The sequence below is a fragment of the Theobroma cacao genome, chromosome 5 (genome assembly GCF_053813885.1).
Source record: "Theobroma cacao isolate CCN51 chromosome 5, ASM5381388v1, whole genome shotgun sequence".
NCBI classification, from domain to species: domain Eukaryota; kingdom Viridiplantae; phylum Streptophyta; class Magnoliopsida; order Malvales; family Malvaceae; genus Theobroma; species Theobroma cacao.
This window is the reverse complement of record NC_142643.1, coordinates 29978893-30000456: the sequence shown is the minus strand read 5'-3', so window position 1 is coordinate 30000456 and position 21564 is coordinate 29978893. Positions and strand designations below refer to the sequence as shown.

The 21564-nt window shown below is 31.9% G+C and overlaps 1 protein-coding gene across 1 annotated transcript; it reads right to left on the bottom strand.

Annotated features, from left to right (window-relative positions):
* Positions 1 to 13834: 13834 nt before the first annotated feature.
* LOC18598706 (Zinc-binding dehydrogenase family protein) lies at positions 13835 to 20686 on the bottom strand. The gene is made up of 5 exons (XM_018122267.2): positions 20129 to 20686; positions 19862 to 20042; positions 17344 to 17510; positions 17139 to 17221; positions 13835 to 14385 (listed from the first exon to the last, which is right to left on the bottom strand). The coding sequence occupies exons 1-5, from the start codon at positions 20348 to 20350 to the stop codon at positions 14007 to 14009; spliced, it is 1032 nt and encodes a 343-aa protein (XP_017977756.1). The 5' UTR covers positions 20351 to 20686; the 3' UTR covers positions 13835 to 14006.
* Between the last annotated feature and the right edge of the window lie 878 nt (positions 20687 to 21564).

Genomic DNA, 21564 nt, shown 5'->3' with positions numbered 1-21564 from the left:
GAACTCCCATTGGGCTCTTGACAACCGCCGCGACGTCTCGATAGGCACTCATTACCCCGAATACCAATCAAAACCCCGCAAGGCTTAGCATCAGCTTCCGCATCTCCCCGATGAGCGACAGTTATTAAATCTCGCATTTCAAGAAATCATAAGTCGTTTCCAAATCAAAATAATAAAATATTATTTTCTAGCTCACAAGGGCATTTTTGTCATTTTTCTTCAAAAATACCGAAACCCGCCAAAAACATGGTGTAAAAGATAAATATGTTCATACATACTTTAAATCAGATAACTGAAGTATAAAATTTCTTTTACAGTGACACGTGGACCCCCAACTAACTAAGAAGGTGTAGGGCTTCAAACCCTTACTTTCTAGGATGCAACTCCAAGGTTAATTCTCATCTTAATCAACTACCAACAAACTGTCATGAGCCTGAAAAATGGATAGGAAGAGGGGTGAGATTATGATTACATAATCCCAGTGAGTAAACAGACACCATCTAAACTATCTAAAGGCGAGCAAAGGGAAACAATTAAAAATAATTCATTTCAGTAAATTTTTCACAACACGAATATTCATTTCAACCAAATAATCAATATGGCTCATGAATTTCTCAAAACTTGGCTCATGCCAAATCCTGTACTCGGGGACACCTAGACCAAGGGTATCCAACCGAGTCCACCAAGGCTGTGAAAATTTTATATAATCATAAAACTTGTTTTTATTTAAAAAAAAACAGTCGTTCCTTGGAGTTGACTGAGTCTCACTTCACGTGGTGGTTAACGTGAAGTGCACTCAAAAAGCCCACCTCAGGAGATACCCTACATGCCTCTATTACCCAGGTGAAAATATAAAAGAGTTTACCGTGCCCCTTTAATAGACTGGTCCACGAAACCCCGCCACTACAGTAGCTAATCTTTATTTTATCTACCACCTGATTTATAAAATCCTTATCTGCATGACATGGTAATTTATCGCAATCTAGCCTCTCAAGGCTGAATACATAGTATATATAATTTTGATAAAAATACCGACTTTGCCATTCATGCTCACATATTGTTATAAGCCATATAATTTAAAACACAATTTATAACACAAGCAAGCAGTCTTCAATTACTCTATTTTCAAAACCAATATTCAATTTTTCAAAAAATTTATAAAATCATTTTATAAAATCACAATTTCTCCTAAAATATAGCAATTTACCATTTAAACCCATTTTTTATAAAATCACATAATTGTATAAAACTACTCTAGATAATTAAGACGATAATAAGTTTACTCACAGTATTAGGAGTAGAAATACTCATATTTTCAGTCCACGAGTACAGTCCTTTACCCGTATCCAATGGCTCACCACTTAGCCATAATCCATGACACATATTGCAATTAAATTGTGTCTAATAGTCATAAGCTATTTCAGGCTCGATATATATGCATGATATGAAATGAAAAAGGCACGGGTAGCCATCTAGACCCGATACTGGCCTAAGTCGATTTTTCATATGATAAATTGGTCAATGTGTCCAATTTCACTCCAAGTTGCTCCATTTCTTTTTCAATCCCTCAATTCACCGAGCACAACTAATTAACACACAATTAGGCAAAATTTATCTTCACTTTTTTTCTTGGAACTTTCGGCCAACAATGGTACTCTAACTCCGTGATTTTTCCTACTTAATTTTCTCTCCATAATTCATTAATTCCTACACCAAAAACTATTATTTTTTAATCAAATCACCTAGAATAACATCCCATTCTTCCTCATTATTCACTTAGAGAATTCGGCTATTGATGGGCACCAAACCTTTGGTGGTTTTCTTCACTTGTTTTCATGCTACACATCATTAATCACCTAAAAACACTAACATACCTAAAAATCAAACCAATCCAAGATCATTCTCTCTCCATACCCAATTTGACCAGCCATGAATTCATCATGAAAACATGTAATTTAACCATGGAAATTAAGGGAAAATGCATGGGTAAGGTAAATCACTAGCAAAATCAAAGAAATTTTACCTTTGCTTGATCAAATCCTTGAATTCCAACACTTCCTCTTTGATTTTTAACCCTTAGGGTTTGTTCTTCCTTGGTTTCTCTTCTCTTCTGGTTTGGCTGATCACTATGGGAGAAATGGGCTGATTTTTTGCCTTTTTATAAAAAAAATAACAAAATAATAAAAACATGACACATGGCATTTCCTTATTGGTTCAAATTTTAAATATTTGACTTTTAATTCTTTAATTCTCCACCACACATTTCTCATGTTTATCCATTTCCATGATGAATAAAATCCCTTGGTCTTGACAAGTGTCGGGGGTGAAAATTTATCGATTTGCCCCGGAGGTGGCAAAATTACCATTTCACCCCTATACTTCAAATTATACCGAAATTAAAATTTTCCACTTCTAAACTTCAAATCATACTCCAATAAGTCAAATGGGGCCAAAAAAAATCTTTTCTAAAAATTCTCATTTTGTCCCCAAGTGGCAAATGATCATTTTGCCCCTAGATAGTGAAAATTTCGGTTTGACTCCAAATTGATCTTCGAACTCCGAATTTCCATTTTGAGTCATCCCTGAACTATGAAACTCTTAATTTCACCTTAAAATTTCTATTTGAACTAGTTCGAGGCTTAATCGACTTAATGGTACCATTAGGGGCAATATTATCTTTTAACGATTCCTCGAACTTCCTAAATATGCAAACATTCTATTGAGCATGTAAATGACGCCGTAATTATTTTATAGAACAGGGTTTGACAATGAATACCCAAATGTCAAAAAGAGCTATCTAAAGAATCCAAAGAAAAAGGCAATGGTAGCCATTTGGAGTGGTGAAGATGAGTCCCAAAGTGAAAAGGATGAAGAAGTTGACAACATATGCCTCATGGCTCTTGAAAAGGCCAAAGATAAAGAAGAATGTTTGGAGTCAAGTGCACAAAATAAAGAACCATGGTATCTTGATGGTGAATTCTCTAGACATATGTCCGATACCAAGGAAGAAATTGTAAACTTGATAGTAAAAAGAGTAGATGTGACCATTGGTGACAATTCAAAAGGCAGTTGAAGAAATTGGTGTTATTACTTTTATGGACATAAATCTCATTACAACAACTTTCAGCTAAAGCAAATCAATTATGGACCTTCCTCTATTCAATGGTAAGAACTACATATACCGGAAGGATGAAATGAATCTATTTGTTCAAGCCAATGACTATGAAGTTTGGAGGATAATTAAAAAATGTCCATATAAGTTGACCAAGGAAATAAGTGAATGGGATTCAAGTGACTTAAATGTGTTACACCTCAATGCCAAAGCCATGCACACTCTTTTTACTACAATTGGAGAAAGAAAATACCATAAAATCTCTTTATGTGATAGCATCCAAGAAATAACTAAAAGAGTTGATGGGGAAGCAAAGAAGGAAAAAGAAATGGAAAAAGAGGATTGTGAAAGCAAATGTTCAACAAGTGACAAGGAGACTAAAGTAAAGGCGTCAAGCCAAATCCAATCCTCAAACCAAGAATGGAAGGTAAAATCTTCACCTTGTGACATATTTACATATTCATTTGAAGAATTAGAATATGTTTTTGAAGAACTTGCTTGTGAGTTTGAGAAAATTAACTTGAGACACAAAGAAAAGATTTCAAAACTTAGTGTTGAAAATGAGTTTTTGATCAGTGCAAAAATTGATTTAGGAAATGAAAATAAAATGTTGAAAATAGATTTTGAATCCTTTCAAAAGAGTCTTGATATTTTAGGAAAAGAAAATGAAAAATTGAAAAACATTTTTGACACTTGCAAAAAGAAAAATGATTGAGTGGGCACCAAATGTGAAGTTGAAAAATAAATGAATTCTTATTTGTTTTTTTAAAATTTAATTATAGATTATTTTATTGTTTTATCCATATACTTAAGAATTATCTACCTTATAAAGGTAAACATGTGTGGACTCTAAAAGGGAACTTTGTGTGTTAAGACTAACAAGAAGGATCCAAAGAAATTTTGGATGCCAAAAGTCAAATGAGAAAGTTTCTTTTAGGTAAGCTATAGCAAGGATGAACAAACTCTTGGAGATTGAATGTTTTCTAGACACACAATGGAAAATGAGTGACTTTTATTTAAAAAGTCATTTATTTGTCAAATTGAAAATCGTGGTTGGTTGTTATTATCTTGCCTCCATTGCAATAACTTAGTATGGCTTCTGAAATTATTTGCCTTTCTTAAAAGAGATTTTAATTACCTATTTTTACTCTAATGCCAAAAGCACAATTCTCTATCTACTCTCTTGTGTTCTATTTATAAATCTTAATTATGAAAAGCTAATTTAATATGATACATGTTATAAGTTGGATGATCTTGAAAGTAGTATGAGTTTTTGAGTCTAAAAATTGAGTATGTGCTTATATTGGATCTTGAATATGTTCTCATGCTTATGCCAAAAGTCAAATATTTCCTTAATTAAATTTTATTGATGATGGAAGAGCATTTTAACTCATGTTTTGTGAAATTAATTTCATATCAATTTCTTGAAAACAAATGATTTAGAGCATGATCTTGAGTAAAAAACGTTTGATGTTAATGATATGATGGCAAGATGAGCTTATATGGTTGTTTTGCATTCCCATCCTTCTAGTAAGCCAAACAAGAAAATTTGAGTCTGATAAGTCAACTTTACAAGATTACATATCACTTGAATAATCTTGTCTTGTAAAATTAAAGTTGGCCAAAAGTGATTTTGATAAAAGTATACTTGTATGAGAAATGATTGCCATCCTTGAGTTTGTAATGATTTAAAAATTGAACAAGTTTGTTTCATGATAAAAAATACTTATTAACTTGTTACTATTGGATGTGAGTGTTTACTTGCAAGCTTAAATGGTCTAAGGGTATTTTTGGTACATAATAATAATATTTCAAACCTTGACTATCTTAATGAAACTTTAGAGTATATTCTTCCAACCAAATGTGAAACATGACAATATCTTGGGATGACAATGATGACGAATCTTGTTGATGATGAATTAATGACAATGATGTTGGAATTATGATGAATTGATAAAATATTTCATGAGCCACAAATTTAACAAGATAAAGGAGAAACAAAAACTACTCATCCTAGAAAGAGGAAACTATGCAAGTCATGAATACAAGAGAAATGCTCAAAAAGGTTTGGCATGGATAAGCACAAGATCACATCACATTCAATAAGCACATCATCAAGACTTGACAAAGATTAGAAATGTGAGTTCTTTAATCCAAAGCTCTATGCATTTATAACTTGCTCATCATTATACTTAATCGCAAGTAGAATGGATATTAGCTTTAGTGTAGAATTAATGAACATGCTTCTTTTGTTAATATACTTATTACTGTTCACTTGAAATTCTTGTCCATTCTTGATTTTGTGTTTTATATGATTTTGATGAAAATTTATGAAGTATATTGTCATGGTGCATACTACATTTCATATCATACATAGATACATTGCAAGAAGTCATTCTACTTTAAAATCTTTCAACAAATCTTTGAAATCTCACTTGCACAAGTCCAAAACGAACTTTAAATGAGTTTTCAATTCAAAAGTGATCAATATTTTTTATTTAAAAATGTTCAAAGGACCCTCACGTGATGAAAGACAAAAACAATGCTTTTATAAGCTGCAAAGACAAGGTATCGAGACAAACATTCAATGTCTCGATATGCATTAGGGTCTTAATACTTTCATCCAGTGTATCAAGACTTTGTGAAGCAATGGCTAGGTTCCAATACTTTTACACCATGTATGGAGACTGGACATGTAGCAACCAAAAGCAACAGAAACCCCTTATTAAAGTATCGATATTTCTTTCGAAGGTATTGATACCCATGAGCAGGAAGGAAAAAGGTTAACCATCTATTCAGCTTAATTTTCAAGTCTCTTCAATTTTTTTTTTTTAAATCCATTCCTCTCATCTCTCTCAAATTCATTCTCAAACTCTCTCAAGTTCTCTCAAAAATCCACAAACCCTAAACAAAAATCTCAAAAACCTTACTCATGGCACCAAGAACCAAGAGAGCTACAAAGCATCAACAGGTTAAGGGCAAGTCTTTGATAAAGCCTACTCACAAATTCGGGAAAAACTTCAAAAATTAGTTGCAAAGGAAGAAGTACACTGACTTCTTTTCTTCTCTCAAGGTATATCCTAGCAAACCTATCAATTTTGAATATCTAGAGAGTCTAAGATTCCCCTTTGTAGAAAACCTTACCCAAAAATCCTGGATTAACTTTATGAAGATGAATAGAACTTACTATGAGAACTTGGTTCAGGTAATTTATTTCAATGCCACAAACATATTCAACGACAACCCTACTTATAATGATGAAGAACCGTATGCACATATGGACATGTTTGTTACATATGTTACGAGGAAGAGCATGCAAATCAACACCTCTAGGATTAGTCACGTGCTGCATATTCACAATTTTAGTATAAAGCTATACAATTTAAGAGGCAGGTTTGTTAAAAGTGACCTGTAAATAGAATCTTTGGTTTTCCCTCCACCGACTAAATTGAGACAATTTAGTGCAAACCAATTGACCTTGCACAATAGGATGCTACATCTGATCATATCTTGGAATCTTAGGCCGAGTGGGTGAAAATACTCACATGTGAAGAGTAAGGATCATTATTTTCTGCACCACCTCAAGCACAATGTTAAAACAAATTTGGCTTATTTCATTTTTTGGGATATAATGCAAGTAATTGTTGGGGAAAGTACTGCTTTGGTACATTGGATAGTGATAAGCCACTTTATCAATTCTTGTGGTGTCAACACTAGAGTTGATCCTCAATTCAGGCATAAGGTTCATATGACTATTGAAAAGCACACGATCAACAAGTTTAGGTACCGGTTGATTAGTGGACAAGGGTTTCGAAAAAATGCCTTGCCTCCATAAGCTCATGGAAAGGTAGCAACTGTTCTAAGTAGTGATTGTGAGGAGGATGAGGCACCGACTAGTGCATCTATTATTGAAAAAGCTATATTGGAGTCTCAAATGAAGGCCCATCTCTATACATGCATTGCAATGATTCTTAGCAGTATCAATGAGCTTAGAGGTCGGGTTACTAATAATGAGAGAGATTTCGCCACACTCATTGAACTTCGTGACATTGATTCATTCCTTACACCTGCTTCTCTACCACAATCTCCTATACTTGTTGATCCTCTGACAATACGAACTTCACCAACTAATGTAAGCACTATTCCAAACACTCCAGTTGATCCAACTGACCCACCCATCAACCCCATAGACCCTGCCATTAACTTCTCTTTTTATATTTATTTTTAGGGCAAATAACTCTAATGTTTTGATGTATTTTAAAACACTATTTTAGTTTCTCTTTATTTAGATGATCTTAAATGCATTTCATACATCATCATACTTTTGCGTTCATAGTTGCTTGGCTAACTACATTTAGATGTTAAGTTCTTTCAATGTTTATAATGCCATATATAATGATTGTAAACGATTCAATATTATCTATTGTGAATGAATGATGGTTGTTTATAATATTGCTTCTATAGTTGTTCATATCGGGATTATTATTATCTAATGCTTACCACTTTATCTTATGAATATTTCAATTTCATTTAGTGCCATAGCTCTAAATTGATCCTCCATATGGTTTATCATGATTTGTCCTTTACATTCTTTTTGATATAACAAAAAAGGGAGAAATATTTTGAGCAAATTGCACCCATATACACTTAAATTTTTCAAAACTTAGCATTTAGTGATGGGGAATTTTACTTTTTTCAAATATGCTTAAGTTTAAAAACTTAAGGGGAGCTTCTTAAAACCAATTTTGCTAATTAAGTGTTGTCATATAAAAAAAAAAGAGATTGTTAGCTTTACAATTGATCTTTGTTCTAAAATGACAAAATCAAATGAACAAAATGTGAGTGATTAAGTGTATTAAAACTTCACAAAACCCATAAGCATTTAAATGAAAAATGACTAAGTGTCTGAAGCTCAAAATGCCTTGAAATAAGCTTAAAATGGGTAAGGTATCAAAACATATTAAGTGTTTATCGAGACGTCAAGATCAATATGCCTCAAAAACAACCTAACTAAGGAAGAAGAAGTATCGAGACATCTCTGGTAGGTATTGAGACTTCACCCATGAAAAATCAAAGTTCAGAAGACAAGTGTTGAAGCATCAAGACCTAGAGTTCAAGTATTGAGACATCATTTCAAAGATGCTAGATTCCAGGGAGCAAGTCCCAAAGTACAGAGACCCAAGCTTCAATGTATCGAGACTTCATCTCTAAAGTCTAGACCTCAACTTCTAAAGATCAAATGTCAAAGTATTGGGACTATGAAACCCCACCCAAATGTGAGATTTACTAAGTTAGAAATCTTTAGATGAGCAAGTTAAATTGTGTTTTGAAAACTTGAAATTTAGTTTTTATGAATGGAAAATTTCATGGTGTAATATTTTGAGATGATTTTTGTGTTTGGAATGTTCAAAAGTAAGTTTTGATCTTAAAAAAAATTCATGTTTTGATGCATTAAGATGATTTACAAAGTTTGGTGTTAAAGGGAGTTCAATTGGAGATGTTTCTAAGGTTTATTTTTGCTTTCTGGGCCTAATCTATCAACAGATGTTCTTCATCTATCAATAGACACAATTCAGGAAAAGTTTATCAAAGCTACCTTGAAAAACATCTATGCATAGATGAGCAGATCTATCCATAGATGGCCAAATATCTATCGATAGATGGCAAGCAGAAAGCTTCCAAAAAGGGTTTTAAAGCTCATCTATCGATAGATGATGCCATTTTCACAAAAATAAAAAGGGTAAAAGCATATTTTCACTTCCCAAACTATAAATATGACCCAATACATGAGGGTTTTTTAACCCTCAACTGTTTTTTGAAGTAAAACCTGTCTAAAACCCTTTCAACCCATTTTTGATGAAAAATCATTGCTTTTGATTATTTTGATCTTAGTTTTGAAGTTTAAAGCTAAAAATGACATTTTTATGTTATAAAACCTTTAAAGCTCACACTTTTAATGCTAGAAATTTATTATTTTTGCCAAAAAATTTCTGTTGAGGATTAAAGCTAAGGTTTTTGTGATTTCCTTCAACATCTAAGCTCATCTAAGATAAGTTTAGAGGATTTATGCATTTCTAACTTAGTCTAAAGAGAGAAAGTAGCTATAGTCAAAAGCGAATAAATTTTGAAAGTTGCTAGATTAATTATTCTGAGATTATTAGTTTAGAAATTGATTGTTACGAATATTGTGAGATGGGAATGCTTGAAAATGCACCGGATTACACGAAATCAGAGTTGTAATCGAGCTTATTATAAGGTAAATGGATACACCACTTTCAAAACTATTTTGATATGTGAAGTTGAAGAATGATTTAAGGTTTATTGATGAATATGATTTTATCCAAATATTTATGAACTAAAAATTTATTTGTCGATGAGGAAAATATTTTAAAAATTGTTTTCAACCTACTATGTATGTAAATATGATATTATGTAGTAGCTTTCAATAACAGGGGACAAGCACCTTATGTTTGAGTCCATTCAATTACTCCGATCTTCGAACTAATATGGATACGAGATATGATTTATGATTAATGCATGAATGTATGAGGTGTATACTAGACATGTTGAGGCATGAAATGTGTGATGGCTTGCATGATGATTTTTATCTAAGATATTATGTTTATGTATATGATGTGTTTTTTATATATTACATGAGATGTTTGAGGAAGCATTATAAATGCTATGAGATTATGTATGTAATGCATGTTTTACATACAATATGATGAAAGAGTAGGCATGAAGAAATACCATGAGATGTATATATGATGTGAAATTTCATATACCTTATGAGATGAATAAGCATGTATGTGATGGACATTCTACATATTAAATGCTATGAGCACAAAAGCTTAACGAGTGCGATTGATTCCACTCACATGGGGTGTAGTGACGACTTTACTCTTCTGATGCATCATAAACGCCCAAGGTGCAATGGGGTTGTACATTGTCAATCCAAGGTTGATGGTGGTTATTCCATCACAATGTGTGAGTTTAATGTTAATGGAATGATAATGCTTGTTATCTTTGAGACATGTTGCATGTTAAGTTCATTTTGAATAATGTTTATGATCCATACGTAATGTTGGCATGGGTATGTGATTAGAGAAATGAAATGAGTCGTAGAGATAGTCCCAAGAGGTAAGAGGACTTAAGGAATGGTAAAATTGCTCTATTTTTCTTAGAAAACAGAGGTTTTGAGGCTATCTATCGATACATGTAGAACATCTATTGATAAATAGCATGTAGAATGCCACATGAAGCATTTTGCTTCCAATCTATCGATAGATGTTCATCATCTATCGATATATGAGTTCTATAATTTAATGTATTAACTTATTTGAAAGCTTTTTAAGGGTAAAAAGGTTTTCTAGTGGTTATTCACACTTGTTTATGTCATATATGCTATTACAACGTGTTTAAACACCATGGTTCATAAGATTAAAGTTTAAATTGATGATAATTGGCATGAGATTATAAGTGCATGTTTATGAGACACTCTTATCCTCTAATTTGTCCCCTTCTCATATCCACTCACGAAGTCTTTGTGACTTACACGTTATTTTTTTCATTTATTTTGTTGCAAATCAGTGATAACATTTTGATAGCAGCCAGTGTTATGGATACTAGTATCTGATCTTCATTTTTTAATAGGTGTCTAATAGCCATTTGATGCCTAAAGGGTCGATCACGCTCCATTGATGAGTCGATCATATGTTTATATTTTTGGATTTGCTTGTATTTATGGATTTCGAACATGTTATGTTAATGTGGCCTATGTTTGACATTTTACATAGATAACTTTATGTATGATATTATGATGATGGCTCAAAAGCCTATATGAACCCTTGAGGGTGTTATTGATGATAGTGATATTGTGTACTGTGATAGTGGCACTCGTTGCTGTGTGTGTGTATCAAATGCTTGAGCTTATACTATTAAGTCTGAGAAATTTCTTAATTGTATAATGGGTATTATGAATGCATGCATGATGATTTTACAGGTAAATTGATGTTATAAAATGCTTCCGCATGAAATGATGAATGTTTAATGATGTTATGGCAAGAGGCTTGCTTGGGCCTAACGAGTTATTCTCGTCTAGGTCTATGCGTCAGTCATGATCCCTCCAAGAAATGAGATGTGATGGAGACTTTTTGATAAAGTATCGAGACCTTATTCTTTGAACTTCAAATTCTGAAGAGTAAGTGTCAAAGTATCGAGACCTTTTTACCAAGTATCCAGACATCATATCCAAACATGGTTTTTGATAGAGCAAGCTACTATGTATGGAGACTAAGGGACAAAAGTATCAAGACATGGTTCAGTTTGAAAATTGCCAAGGATGAACAAGTATCGAGACATATAACAGAGGTATCGAGACCTCAGTTGAAACTGGCAATTAAAGTATTGAGACTCGTGTCATAGGTATCAATACCTCATATCAGACAAGCCAGAACAAGAAATGAATAATGGACATATTTTTGAACTCATATCTTTGAACGACTATGATAAAGCACATACCTATAAATAGAGGTATGAAAAACACTTTGGAAGAGAGAGAACGCCAAGAGAAGAATTCCTAAGCAAGAGTGAAAGCTTCAACATCAAATTCCTTGAAAATCACTGTTCAAATCAAGTATTCATTACTTTCTTGTTAAGCTTTCATTTTCTCTTTGTATTACAGCTTCATTCAGCCTATCTAAAGGCATTTAAGCTTTCATCTTCATTATCTTATAATCCTTTGTGAATATTATAACTTACGCTAGAAACGTAGAGTTATTGTAAGAGGTTATACATTAACATAAGTAAAAGGCAGATAGGTGCTTGATTCCTAAAAAGCAGTGTATTGGAAGGTAGTACTTGATCTATAAAAGGCATTATATTGAAAGATTGTCCTTGATCCATATAAGGCAATACATTGAAAAGGTTATGCTTGAGCCTTTGAAAAGGTAGTTTTTATAGTGGATTTTAAACTCTTTGGTGAGCCAAGGGAAAAGACATAGGCCTCGAAGCCGAACCTCTATAAATCTTGTGTCTTCTACTTGTTTGTTGAAATTTCTTTTTCTTGTTCTTTGATTTCCTAAAATCATTTTACAACCACTTGCAAAAAGGTTTCAATAACTCTTCATTCTTAAGTTTCAAAGAGGTTTTCATCCTTATCTTACTTAAGATTAATTTTTCCTCAAAGGCTCTACAAAATTTTTTTTTTAAATACTCAATTCACTACCCTCTTAAGGTTTATCTTTTGAACTAACATCCTAACATGGTTAATTCTTTTTATTTTCCTTTCTGACCTTTTTAAATTGCTTTGTTCAATTATTATATTTTTAAGATACCTTCTATTTAGTACCAACTTACATATATAGTTATTCAAATGTTGGATAGTTGTGACTAGATACGAGGTAATTTTTTTTTTACATAGCATTCTTTCTTATGTGAAGAGCATGATATTTTGAACTTATTTAGATTATTATATATTATGCCTTATTAAACACAAATTGAGATCAATTGAATAAATTTTAAATTCTATTATACCTTACTTTCTCTTTAAGATTATACTTATTGAAAAAGTTGTGATTAATTGTAGTTTTGAAAATTTTCAATTAAACCAAGAGAACTTTATAGTATATTTTAAATAATACATTGGTGGATTACATTTGTCAGTAGATAAAATATTTTATTTATGTCTATATTTATTACTAAATTATGCTATTTCCATGTCCATTAAATAAAAAATCATGCTATGTTATTCTCATTTTGTTCAAGAAATTATACATGTTGCTCAAGCGCATCACACGAGCAGCACTCCAGTCTGAATTGAAGTGATAACATTGCACCAAGTAAAGGGGTAAATTTGAAACCCCAATTCAGGGTTCATTTTATAATCAGAAAGTGACTTGTTGAAATAAAATTTTGTGTAAAACATTTTATAGTAAAATTTAATATTTTTTGTTGTTTGGATAAATTATCAAAAACATTTTCTGTTCTTTGGATCATCCTATGGAAAATATTTTCCACCATCATAGTGGAGTTATTTGGATGTTAAAATGATAAATAGAAGTTGATTATAAAACAATGGTCACATTTGACTTTCACTAATTTGATATCAAAATTAGGAATGTATATGAAAATAGACAATCAATAATGATATTTTCTAAAACATTTAACCACATATCTACAATGAAACTAAGCTCCAATTTTAAAAAAAAAAATCGTCACACCACCTTTTTACATAACACTCTAAAAATATAAATATTTGTCAATTGTATAAGACATCAAAAGTCTATATTTATAAGTGTATTCATCAAATAACAAGTATTGAAATATTTTTATTATAATTATTAGTAAGATTTATACAATTTATAAATAAAAATTTTATTTGTTTTGAAAGATTTCATTAAAAAATATATTTTTTTAATTTTAATAGTGTTGAATAATTTAAAAATTAATATTTTAAACTTATTTAAATTAAATATTTTTTTAATATTTTAATATTTTAAGTTAAATATTAATATTTATCAAACTTATATTCCTAAACTTAGTATAAAATGTTGTTTTTTTGTTCTTCGAAAAATGTCTTATGGTTTTGAAAAACATAAGACATTTTACATGATCAACGAGTGTTTTTCCCGTTGACCATTTGATATTAATTTTTCATCTTTCAACCAATATAAGTCTTGAAACGTTTTTTAAAAAATATTGTACGTCAAAACAAACAAATCCTTAATAAAGGGGTCAGTTTGAGCATTATTTTATTTTTTGAAAAAAAAAAAACTTGCCCAGACAAGCACCAGACAAGTGAAATACAAAAAGTTCAATAAAAGGCACAAAAGCATCACAGCTGCTACAACTTGAGTTTGTCCATCCCTAAACCAATGCAACCTGTTCAGAAGAGTCATTCTCGGGCTACACATACGACCTGCTTCCCAATATTTTTACCGGAGAATAGTCCAACAAAAGCAGCAGGAGCAGTTTCTAATCCTTCAGTCATATCTTCAATGTACACAATCTTCCCTTGTTTGTAGCTGTCAGTGACATGTTCCAAAAATTGTGGGAACTTATGCATGTAATCGCTTTGCAAGAATCCTTGCATCTTGATGCGCTTGGTTACAAGACAAAACAAATTGTGGATTCCCTTTGGATCAGAGTAGCTATGTAGTGACACCATTCCACAAACTGCTATACGGCCATGAACCTGCATATTTAGTAATGCTGCATCCAACATGGCCCCGCCAACATTGTCAAAGTAGATATCAATGCCTTGTGGGAAGTACCTGTCTAGAGATTTAGGTATTAATTATGAGGCATTTCAAAGTAACTTCATCTGTTAAATTACAGGGACAAACGCAGAAGAAAAGTCATTTACTACAAAGCTATTCCTAGTGAAGAAACACTTCGGATAAAAGTGCATTTAAGGGTGTGTAGTGATGTGATGTTTTCAAGTGTCCACTAAACTTTTAGAGAATGGATATCTATTACTTATGAAGTAAGCATCGGTTTCATAAATGGAAATGTTGGATACTTGAAACTAACAAATGGTTACTTGTTACAAGAAAAAGTTCATTGAACATGACTATTTGTGAGAATTTCATTTGATATTATTATTCAAGTGTATATTGAAACATTCTCATGTGTTAGTCGTGTAATTGATCCTTAAACTTGAAGATCGTCAGTTATCGTATTTGAGAATTGTTATACTTTGATATTATCTTAGGTAGTCTGAACCACGGATATGCAATAAAGTACATGTTGAGTAAAACATGAACCACATGAAAATAAATGAATGATAAATAAAAAATACATCACCCTAAATGATTTAAGGGAGATATTCCATTGTTTTTTGACATGTCTTTTAACTCAAGGAAATCCTTGGCCAAGGTGAAACGAAGATTCCAAAAAAAAAAGGGTAATTCGAATTTCATTAAGAAGTTAAGAAAAGCTTCAAAAACTAAAATGACAAAAACAATTATAAAGTAAACACTGCACCATGCTCTATGTCTTATCTAGATATTAGATGGTGAAGGATTGAACACCAAAAGGTTCAGTCAAACCTCTTTGCCTCTCTTAATATTTAGATAGTCATGATACATTGTTAGGTATAAATCTTGACTTATAAATATGACTTAATCAATTTTATAAATTGATGATGAATGTCAATTACTTGATTTAAACTAAAATCTAATCAGTAATGAATTATAATTTATATTATTATCAACACGTAAAGAACCTACTAAGTCTCGTATAACAAAGGATTTCAATGTGGCAAAAGGGTGATTCTTTTTGCTTATCTGGGCTTTAGACATATCAGCTCTAACTATTTCTTTCAACTTTTACATTTTTATTTTGGCTTATTGGGAGGGAGAGAGAGTTTCTTTCTAGGTTGTAGGTTTTTTGTTTTCAGCATTTCTGGCTCTCACTCTTTCTTAGCCCTGCCACTTTTTTTATTTTTACGGACGAAAAATATTAAAAACTCATTTAACGAATTTAACTTTAAATTTGAATAATTTATTATTATTTATAAAAATAAAATCAAGATACAAATAAAATAACTACTTATTATAAACTCAAATACACTTAAAAGTAGATTAGTAATATTAGTTCAATTTAATCTAAATATATTTTGATTTCTTACAAGTTACAAGTATTAGAATAATTAGTTGTATTAACCAATAAAACCTAGTTGTCTTTTCTAACTATAATTTAAATACTTTATGATTATACATAAAGTTGAGTGATTGCATCAAACATGTATGACCTTTGGACAATATTTCATTTCTATCTACCATTTTATAACTCAAATTTTGGATTTGGGACTTTTTAAAAACATTTCATATTTGTCCATTCCATCACCCTTCCATTAAAATGATAGAATCTATCACCTCAACGCCACGTGACAAAACATAGGTGACCTAACACAATTGGATGTTCACATGGCAAAAAAAAGGTGAATTTGTTTAACTTTTTTGGTAGGGATATATGCCATGTCAATGCCCATGTGGCACTAAGGTAGCATATAGCATCAATTTTTAATGGTGGTTAGCAGAATGGATGGATTTGAAACTTTTTCAAAAGTCACAGCTCCAAAAATTGAATATTATAATTCACAAATAAAACTGAAATATCACACAAATGCCACAGATGATTTTTGCATTTTACTCCATAATATTAGTACTCAAGTGGTAAAAGTTGAAACCTAGCCAATGTAGTTTCATTCTCCATTAATGTCCAAATAGCCAAATATCAAAATTAGATCAACATTATCTCAATTAATTTTAATTATCATGATTTGTAGAGTAACTAAGTAGTTTACTTAACCAATTAGACTAATTAAGCTTTCCTTCTTTATTTATTTTTTTTTTTTTGTCTTTTTAAAGCATGGTATTAGTACTTTCATTTAACAATTTTTACTAGAATTTAGAATTCCAATTGAATCTTTTTAATCAAATTGATACATTTCTAATTCCTAAATATAAAGATAGACCAATTTTACTAACTAATGGTGTTAAGTTATTTTAATAAATAATACTCTTTTATTAATATTATCTACTGTTAGTAGTGCTCTCTACGTACTGAAAGAAAAGCTTGCATTGTAATTCTATTCTATTTCCAACCAATGGATTTTGTTTCCTTTCTAATTAATAAATATATGAATATAATTAAAAAGAAAATTATTAAATACATTAGTCTATGTGGAATGTTAATGTGGCCTCGGAGCCTATTTCTTAATATATGACCTATAAACAAAACGACCCAACCTGAAGCGAATCTAAACCCGAAATTACTTGGACCCAAAGACTCACTTGCCACCTCTAATACCTAGAATATGTACATGAGATTCCCCAAAATATTGGCAACTCCATTGAATTCAAAAACTTATAGGTTAGGGCATCATACTATTTCTGCTAAAGATGTATCACTTAAAAACAGGAATAATTAAAAAAAGGCTAATTCAAATATATCCTTTGTTGACATCTGGTAGCAAAATTAGTATTTTGGGAAATTTTATTCGGAAAGTCTTATTACTGACCTTTTCAAAGCAGCATCTAGATCTGTCTCCTCTTTGTAGTTAAAAGCTTCATCAAATCCAAGCTTGTTCTTGAGAAGATCAACCTATACACCAAAATCATTGCTTTTCTTGCATCAGTTCTTCTTGTATTATCATTGTTTAATTGTTAATGAATGAGAATTATTTGAATTCAACATAGGCACAATTTTGTAAAAAAGAAACTCACCTTTTGGCTACTCCCAGCACTTCCAACTACATAGCAGCCATGTAACTTGGCAAGTTGGCCAACAAGCTGGCCAACAGCTCCTGAAGCTGCAGAGACAAAAACACATTCCCCTTTCTTTGGGCTGCAGATCTCATAAAATCCAGCATAAGCAGTAAAACCTGGCATACCTGCATAAAATTTCTAAATCAGCAATGGCTTAAAACATTATTAAGAAAAATCAATTATATGCCCTTTGTCATAAACTCAGCTATTTGATTTGCAAAGACATAAGTTTCAGGCAACACTGCAAACATCTTTTATCTTACTTGTTGGTTTGGACTACCAGACAAACAAGCAAATAGCATCTTCTTGAACAGGGTTACTGGTCAAAAATATAGTCCCCAGTTGTTCCATTCAAGACTAGTTAGGAAAAGCTTGACCTAATGCTTCCTCTTACATACAAAAACTAGACAAAGCACCTAAATATGTCACCAGATCAACAAAACCCAAATTAACAGAATAACAATCAACAATAGAAAGGTGCATGATCTGTGCACAGCAAGCATATTTGGAAGAAAAAGGAACTCAAGATTCTAAAAAAGCATCAGATGTAGCCTACATAAATATAAAACTCTTGATTGGACAACTATCAGACACAAACTACAATGCAGTAGTGTACTTAAGATGTTCTTTTTGTTTTGTCAGTTTTGTTTCTCTTAATCTCTTGATCATAATTAGCAGATTTGTGGGTTTCTTCTTTTTTTCTGGTCATTTAACATTCAGGAATTTAATCAATTTTTTTTTATCCAGAAAAAGAAAGACACTCTAATATTCTAGCTACTTAATATTTCTACATAAATGACATTTTTTTTTTCTTTTTCCATTGCAAGGAGCTCTGAGAGAAACATTTGCAGGAACAAATAGGCAAATGAGAAGCACAAAATTCCTATTAGCATTGCCTGCTAAAAGCAATATAGACTACCTCTACTTGAGATTTATGCTAATCATGCCAGTAAATTCATAACTATGCTCATTTTTTCTTATGCAAGTTGCGCTCCAAAATAAGTAAATTTTCATTCAGTTAGTGGCTAGACCAGCTCAAAGTTGCAAAAAAAAAAAAAAATAGAAACCTGTAAGCATAGAGAATGTGGGAGTCTGCTTTATGCTGGATTGTTTATGATGCCAAAGAAGTAAGAGCTAATGCAGTTTCAATTTGAACTAAAGTCTAGGGCTTTGCAATCCAATTTTGCACTTTCCCTTTTAGCAAGTGAAAGAAGTTCAACTTTACTCCATGCAGGGTAAATTAATTAGCAAGCCATTGCTTTTGATGTTTAGGTGATCCTTGAACAGGCTAGAGGCAACAGTGCACCAGCATGCATCTGCAAATGCAGATAACTGGGTCTAATATACTACCCTTTCCAACAACAGAAGAAATTAATATCCCGTTGGTACAGAGGCCCTTGGTCAAATAAACAAGTTAGCTCTATCTGAGTAAATTAAACACTAAACAGGTTATCAGCATAACTTGATTTGCAAATGACATTGTCTGTTTCTTCATTGTGGTAATGAAACATAGGGTTGAGGAAGCGAACCAGAAAATTGGAGACAAATTTTTGCACATGACATGCTGACAGTTAGAAAACCTCATCTTTCTTAACAACCCAAATGGTCATACTTTTCAAAGAACAGCTTAATTCATGAACACTGATTAGCTGTAAAATAAGTGTAGTTACTGAGGCATGATTGCCAACGTTAGTTCATGTCATTAGAGAAATTTCAAATCTCGAAATTTAAGCTTCTGGAAAAAAACAGAAGAGAAATAAATAATCCTTATCAGAAGTTAAAAAAAGAGTTAAAAGCTAGATACAAAAGACAGGCAAGCCTATGTCACGTGGATTTTTCACCTTACCCTGACATAGTGATGTCAGATACCAGGCCTCAAATCCATGTAGGTATGACTCTTGAACATTCTAACTCCATAGGAAGGCTTCCAAATAATTTAATCTACCCATCTAGGACACAAACCTAGACTAAACATCAGAACTTCTACTTTACTTCATGTTGTAGGTTATTAATTCTAGTTTGAATAGAGTTATAAATCCAACTATTAATAGAGAAAATGTTCTCTCTCTGATTCTTTCTATCATAATTTTCTTTGGTCAGCCACAAGAACTATAGGTCTTAACGCGCAGAAATCTAGTGAGTGGCTGCAGTGGCCTATTCATGGAGAAAAAAACCTTGAAGCAGATAAAATAATAGTCAAGAAGCACAACTCTTGAAGGTTTACAGCAAAGAGATTTGTAAAGCAAAAATCGATCATAGGCATTTGTGTTATCAAGTCAAGAAAGCAAAACTTCAAACCAAATAGTTTCCACTTTCCGTTAGACAAACAAGCTCTAGTTGTCACCATCAGACAAGGTATTGGCTGAACTAAAAATGCTAAACTATGTATGAAAGGAAGAATTCCAGACACGGCAATACGTTCATATATAATCAATCCTGTCAGAACATAATAGATTGCGTAAGAAAGGAGCAATACCAAGAAGACCCAAGTGGTAGGAGAGAGGGATAGAATCATCTGGTTGAATCTTTCTCAATTGTGAAGTATTGTGAATCAAGCTATACTCTTCCCAACAAGTGAATCCCGAAATGAAATCTCCTGGCTTGAAATTTGGATTATCAGAATCCAAGACTTTTGCCACTCCAAATCCTTCGATGGGCTTCAATCATCAAAAAATGAAAATAAAAATGTCGCTAAGTTGAAAATGTGGAACATTGAGTCCTTTATCTCAGTAGAAGAGAATACCTGACCAGGGACAAAAGGTTGGATGTAAGAACCATGGAAATTACGCATGCGAGCTCTCATGTAAGGGTCACAAGAGAGATAGAGATTCTTGACTAGAAGAGCACCTGAGCCTTTGGGTGCCTTGAGCTCCACTGTCCCAATCTTCATCTCCATGTCGTCCTTTTTTGGTGCTCCCTCTATGTACCCTTTCAACACTACCTGCCCGTTCTTCACTGTCGCCATTTTCACTTTTGGCTTTCGACACCTTCGCTTCCCTGGAAAATCCAATCAATACTCTGCTGCTATTCACTCGCTCATTTCATTTCCGTGGTTACGCGTTTCAAGTTTCAACTATCAAATAACAATATTTTGTCCATTTTTGCACACAGCCCGAGGCACCTAACTCCTTTAACGGACCCCGTATCACGTTTGTTTGAATTCGCCTACCCACTTCCTTCCACCACCTCCGTTATTGCTCTACAACGCCACATTTCAGAGCTCACCCATTCACTGTAACAATGGGCTAATGCCCTAACAGCCCTACCTGGCTGGGTGGGTGGCTGAACTTGATTTTAGTGTGACCAATTAGATTCTAGTGTTGTTGACCGAAAAAAGAAAAAATCTTTTGCGTTGATGTGTCATATTTTCAGTTACACAATAAAATTTAAAGTCACGACATGAATTTAATGATGTTTATTCAGTTCGACAATAAATTTTAATGTCATGTAATTTGTCACGACATTAATTTACTAAAACATAGAGATTTAATTTATCAAAATAAAAAAAAAAAGAAACAATCATAATTGTAATTTCATTTTCTTTTATTTTTCAATTTTCAAAGAAAAAGAAAAAAGTAATTTTTAAAGTAAAAAAAAAATCATCTTCTTAGAACAAAAAACAAAATTGATTATATTAAATTTTTAAAAAAAAGTCAATAAAGCCAATAATTAGTATGTGATACATGTCCTCCACGATGACAAAATAATTTTAATAAACTTAATTTAATGTATAAAATCACACGTGACACGTTCTTATAGGCTTTGTGTTAATGACCTAATGGTGTCCATGAGCAAACTTCGTATTCTTTTTGAAAGTTCAAGTAACATATATTATGTATATTATTTTTAATTAGAATATCAAAAAGTGTAACTTTTTATATAAACTTAATTATCTATAATTATAATTAAAATTTTCAATAACCTACTTGAATTTGAGTCAAAATCTCGAGCATTAGAGATATAGGGATTCTTTAAGACAATGGCGGAATGAATGGAGGTTAATGCAGATCTTATCTTTCAAAAGTTTTAAAATTTTGTAATTTTATTCAAAATATCTCATAACAATTAATTAATAATTAATTTTAATATATTTAGAAATTAAGGTAAAACCTATTACAATAGAATTATTTTTTCAAATTTTATTATTTTAAAATCTCATGATCGTCTTATCTCTTATTC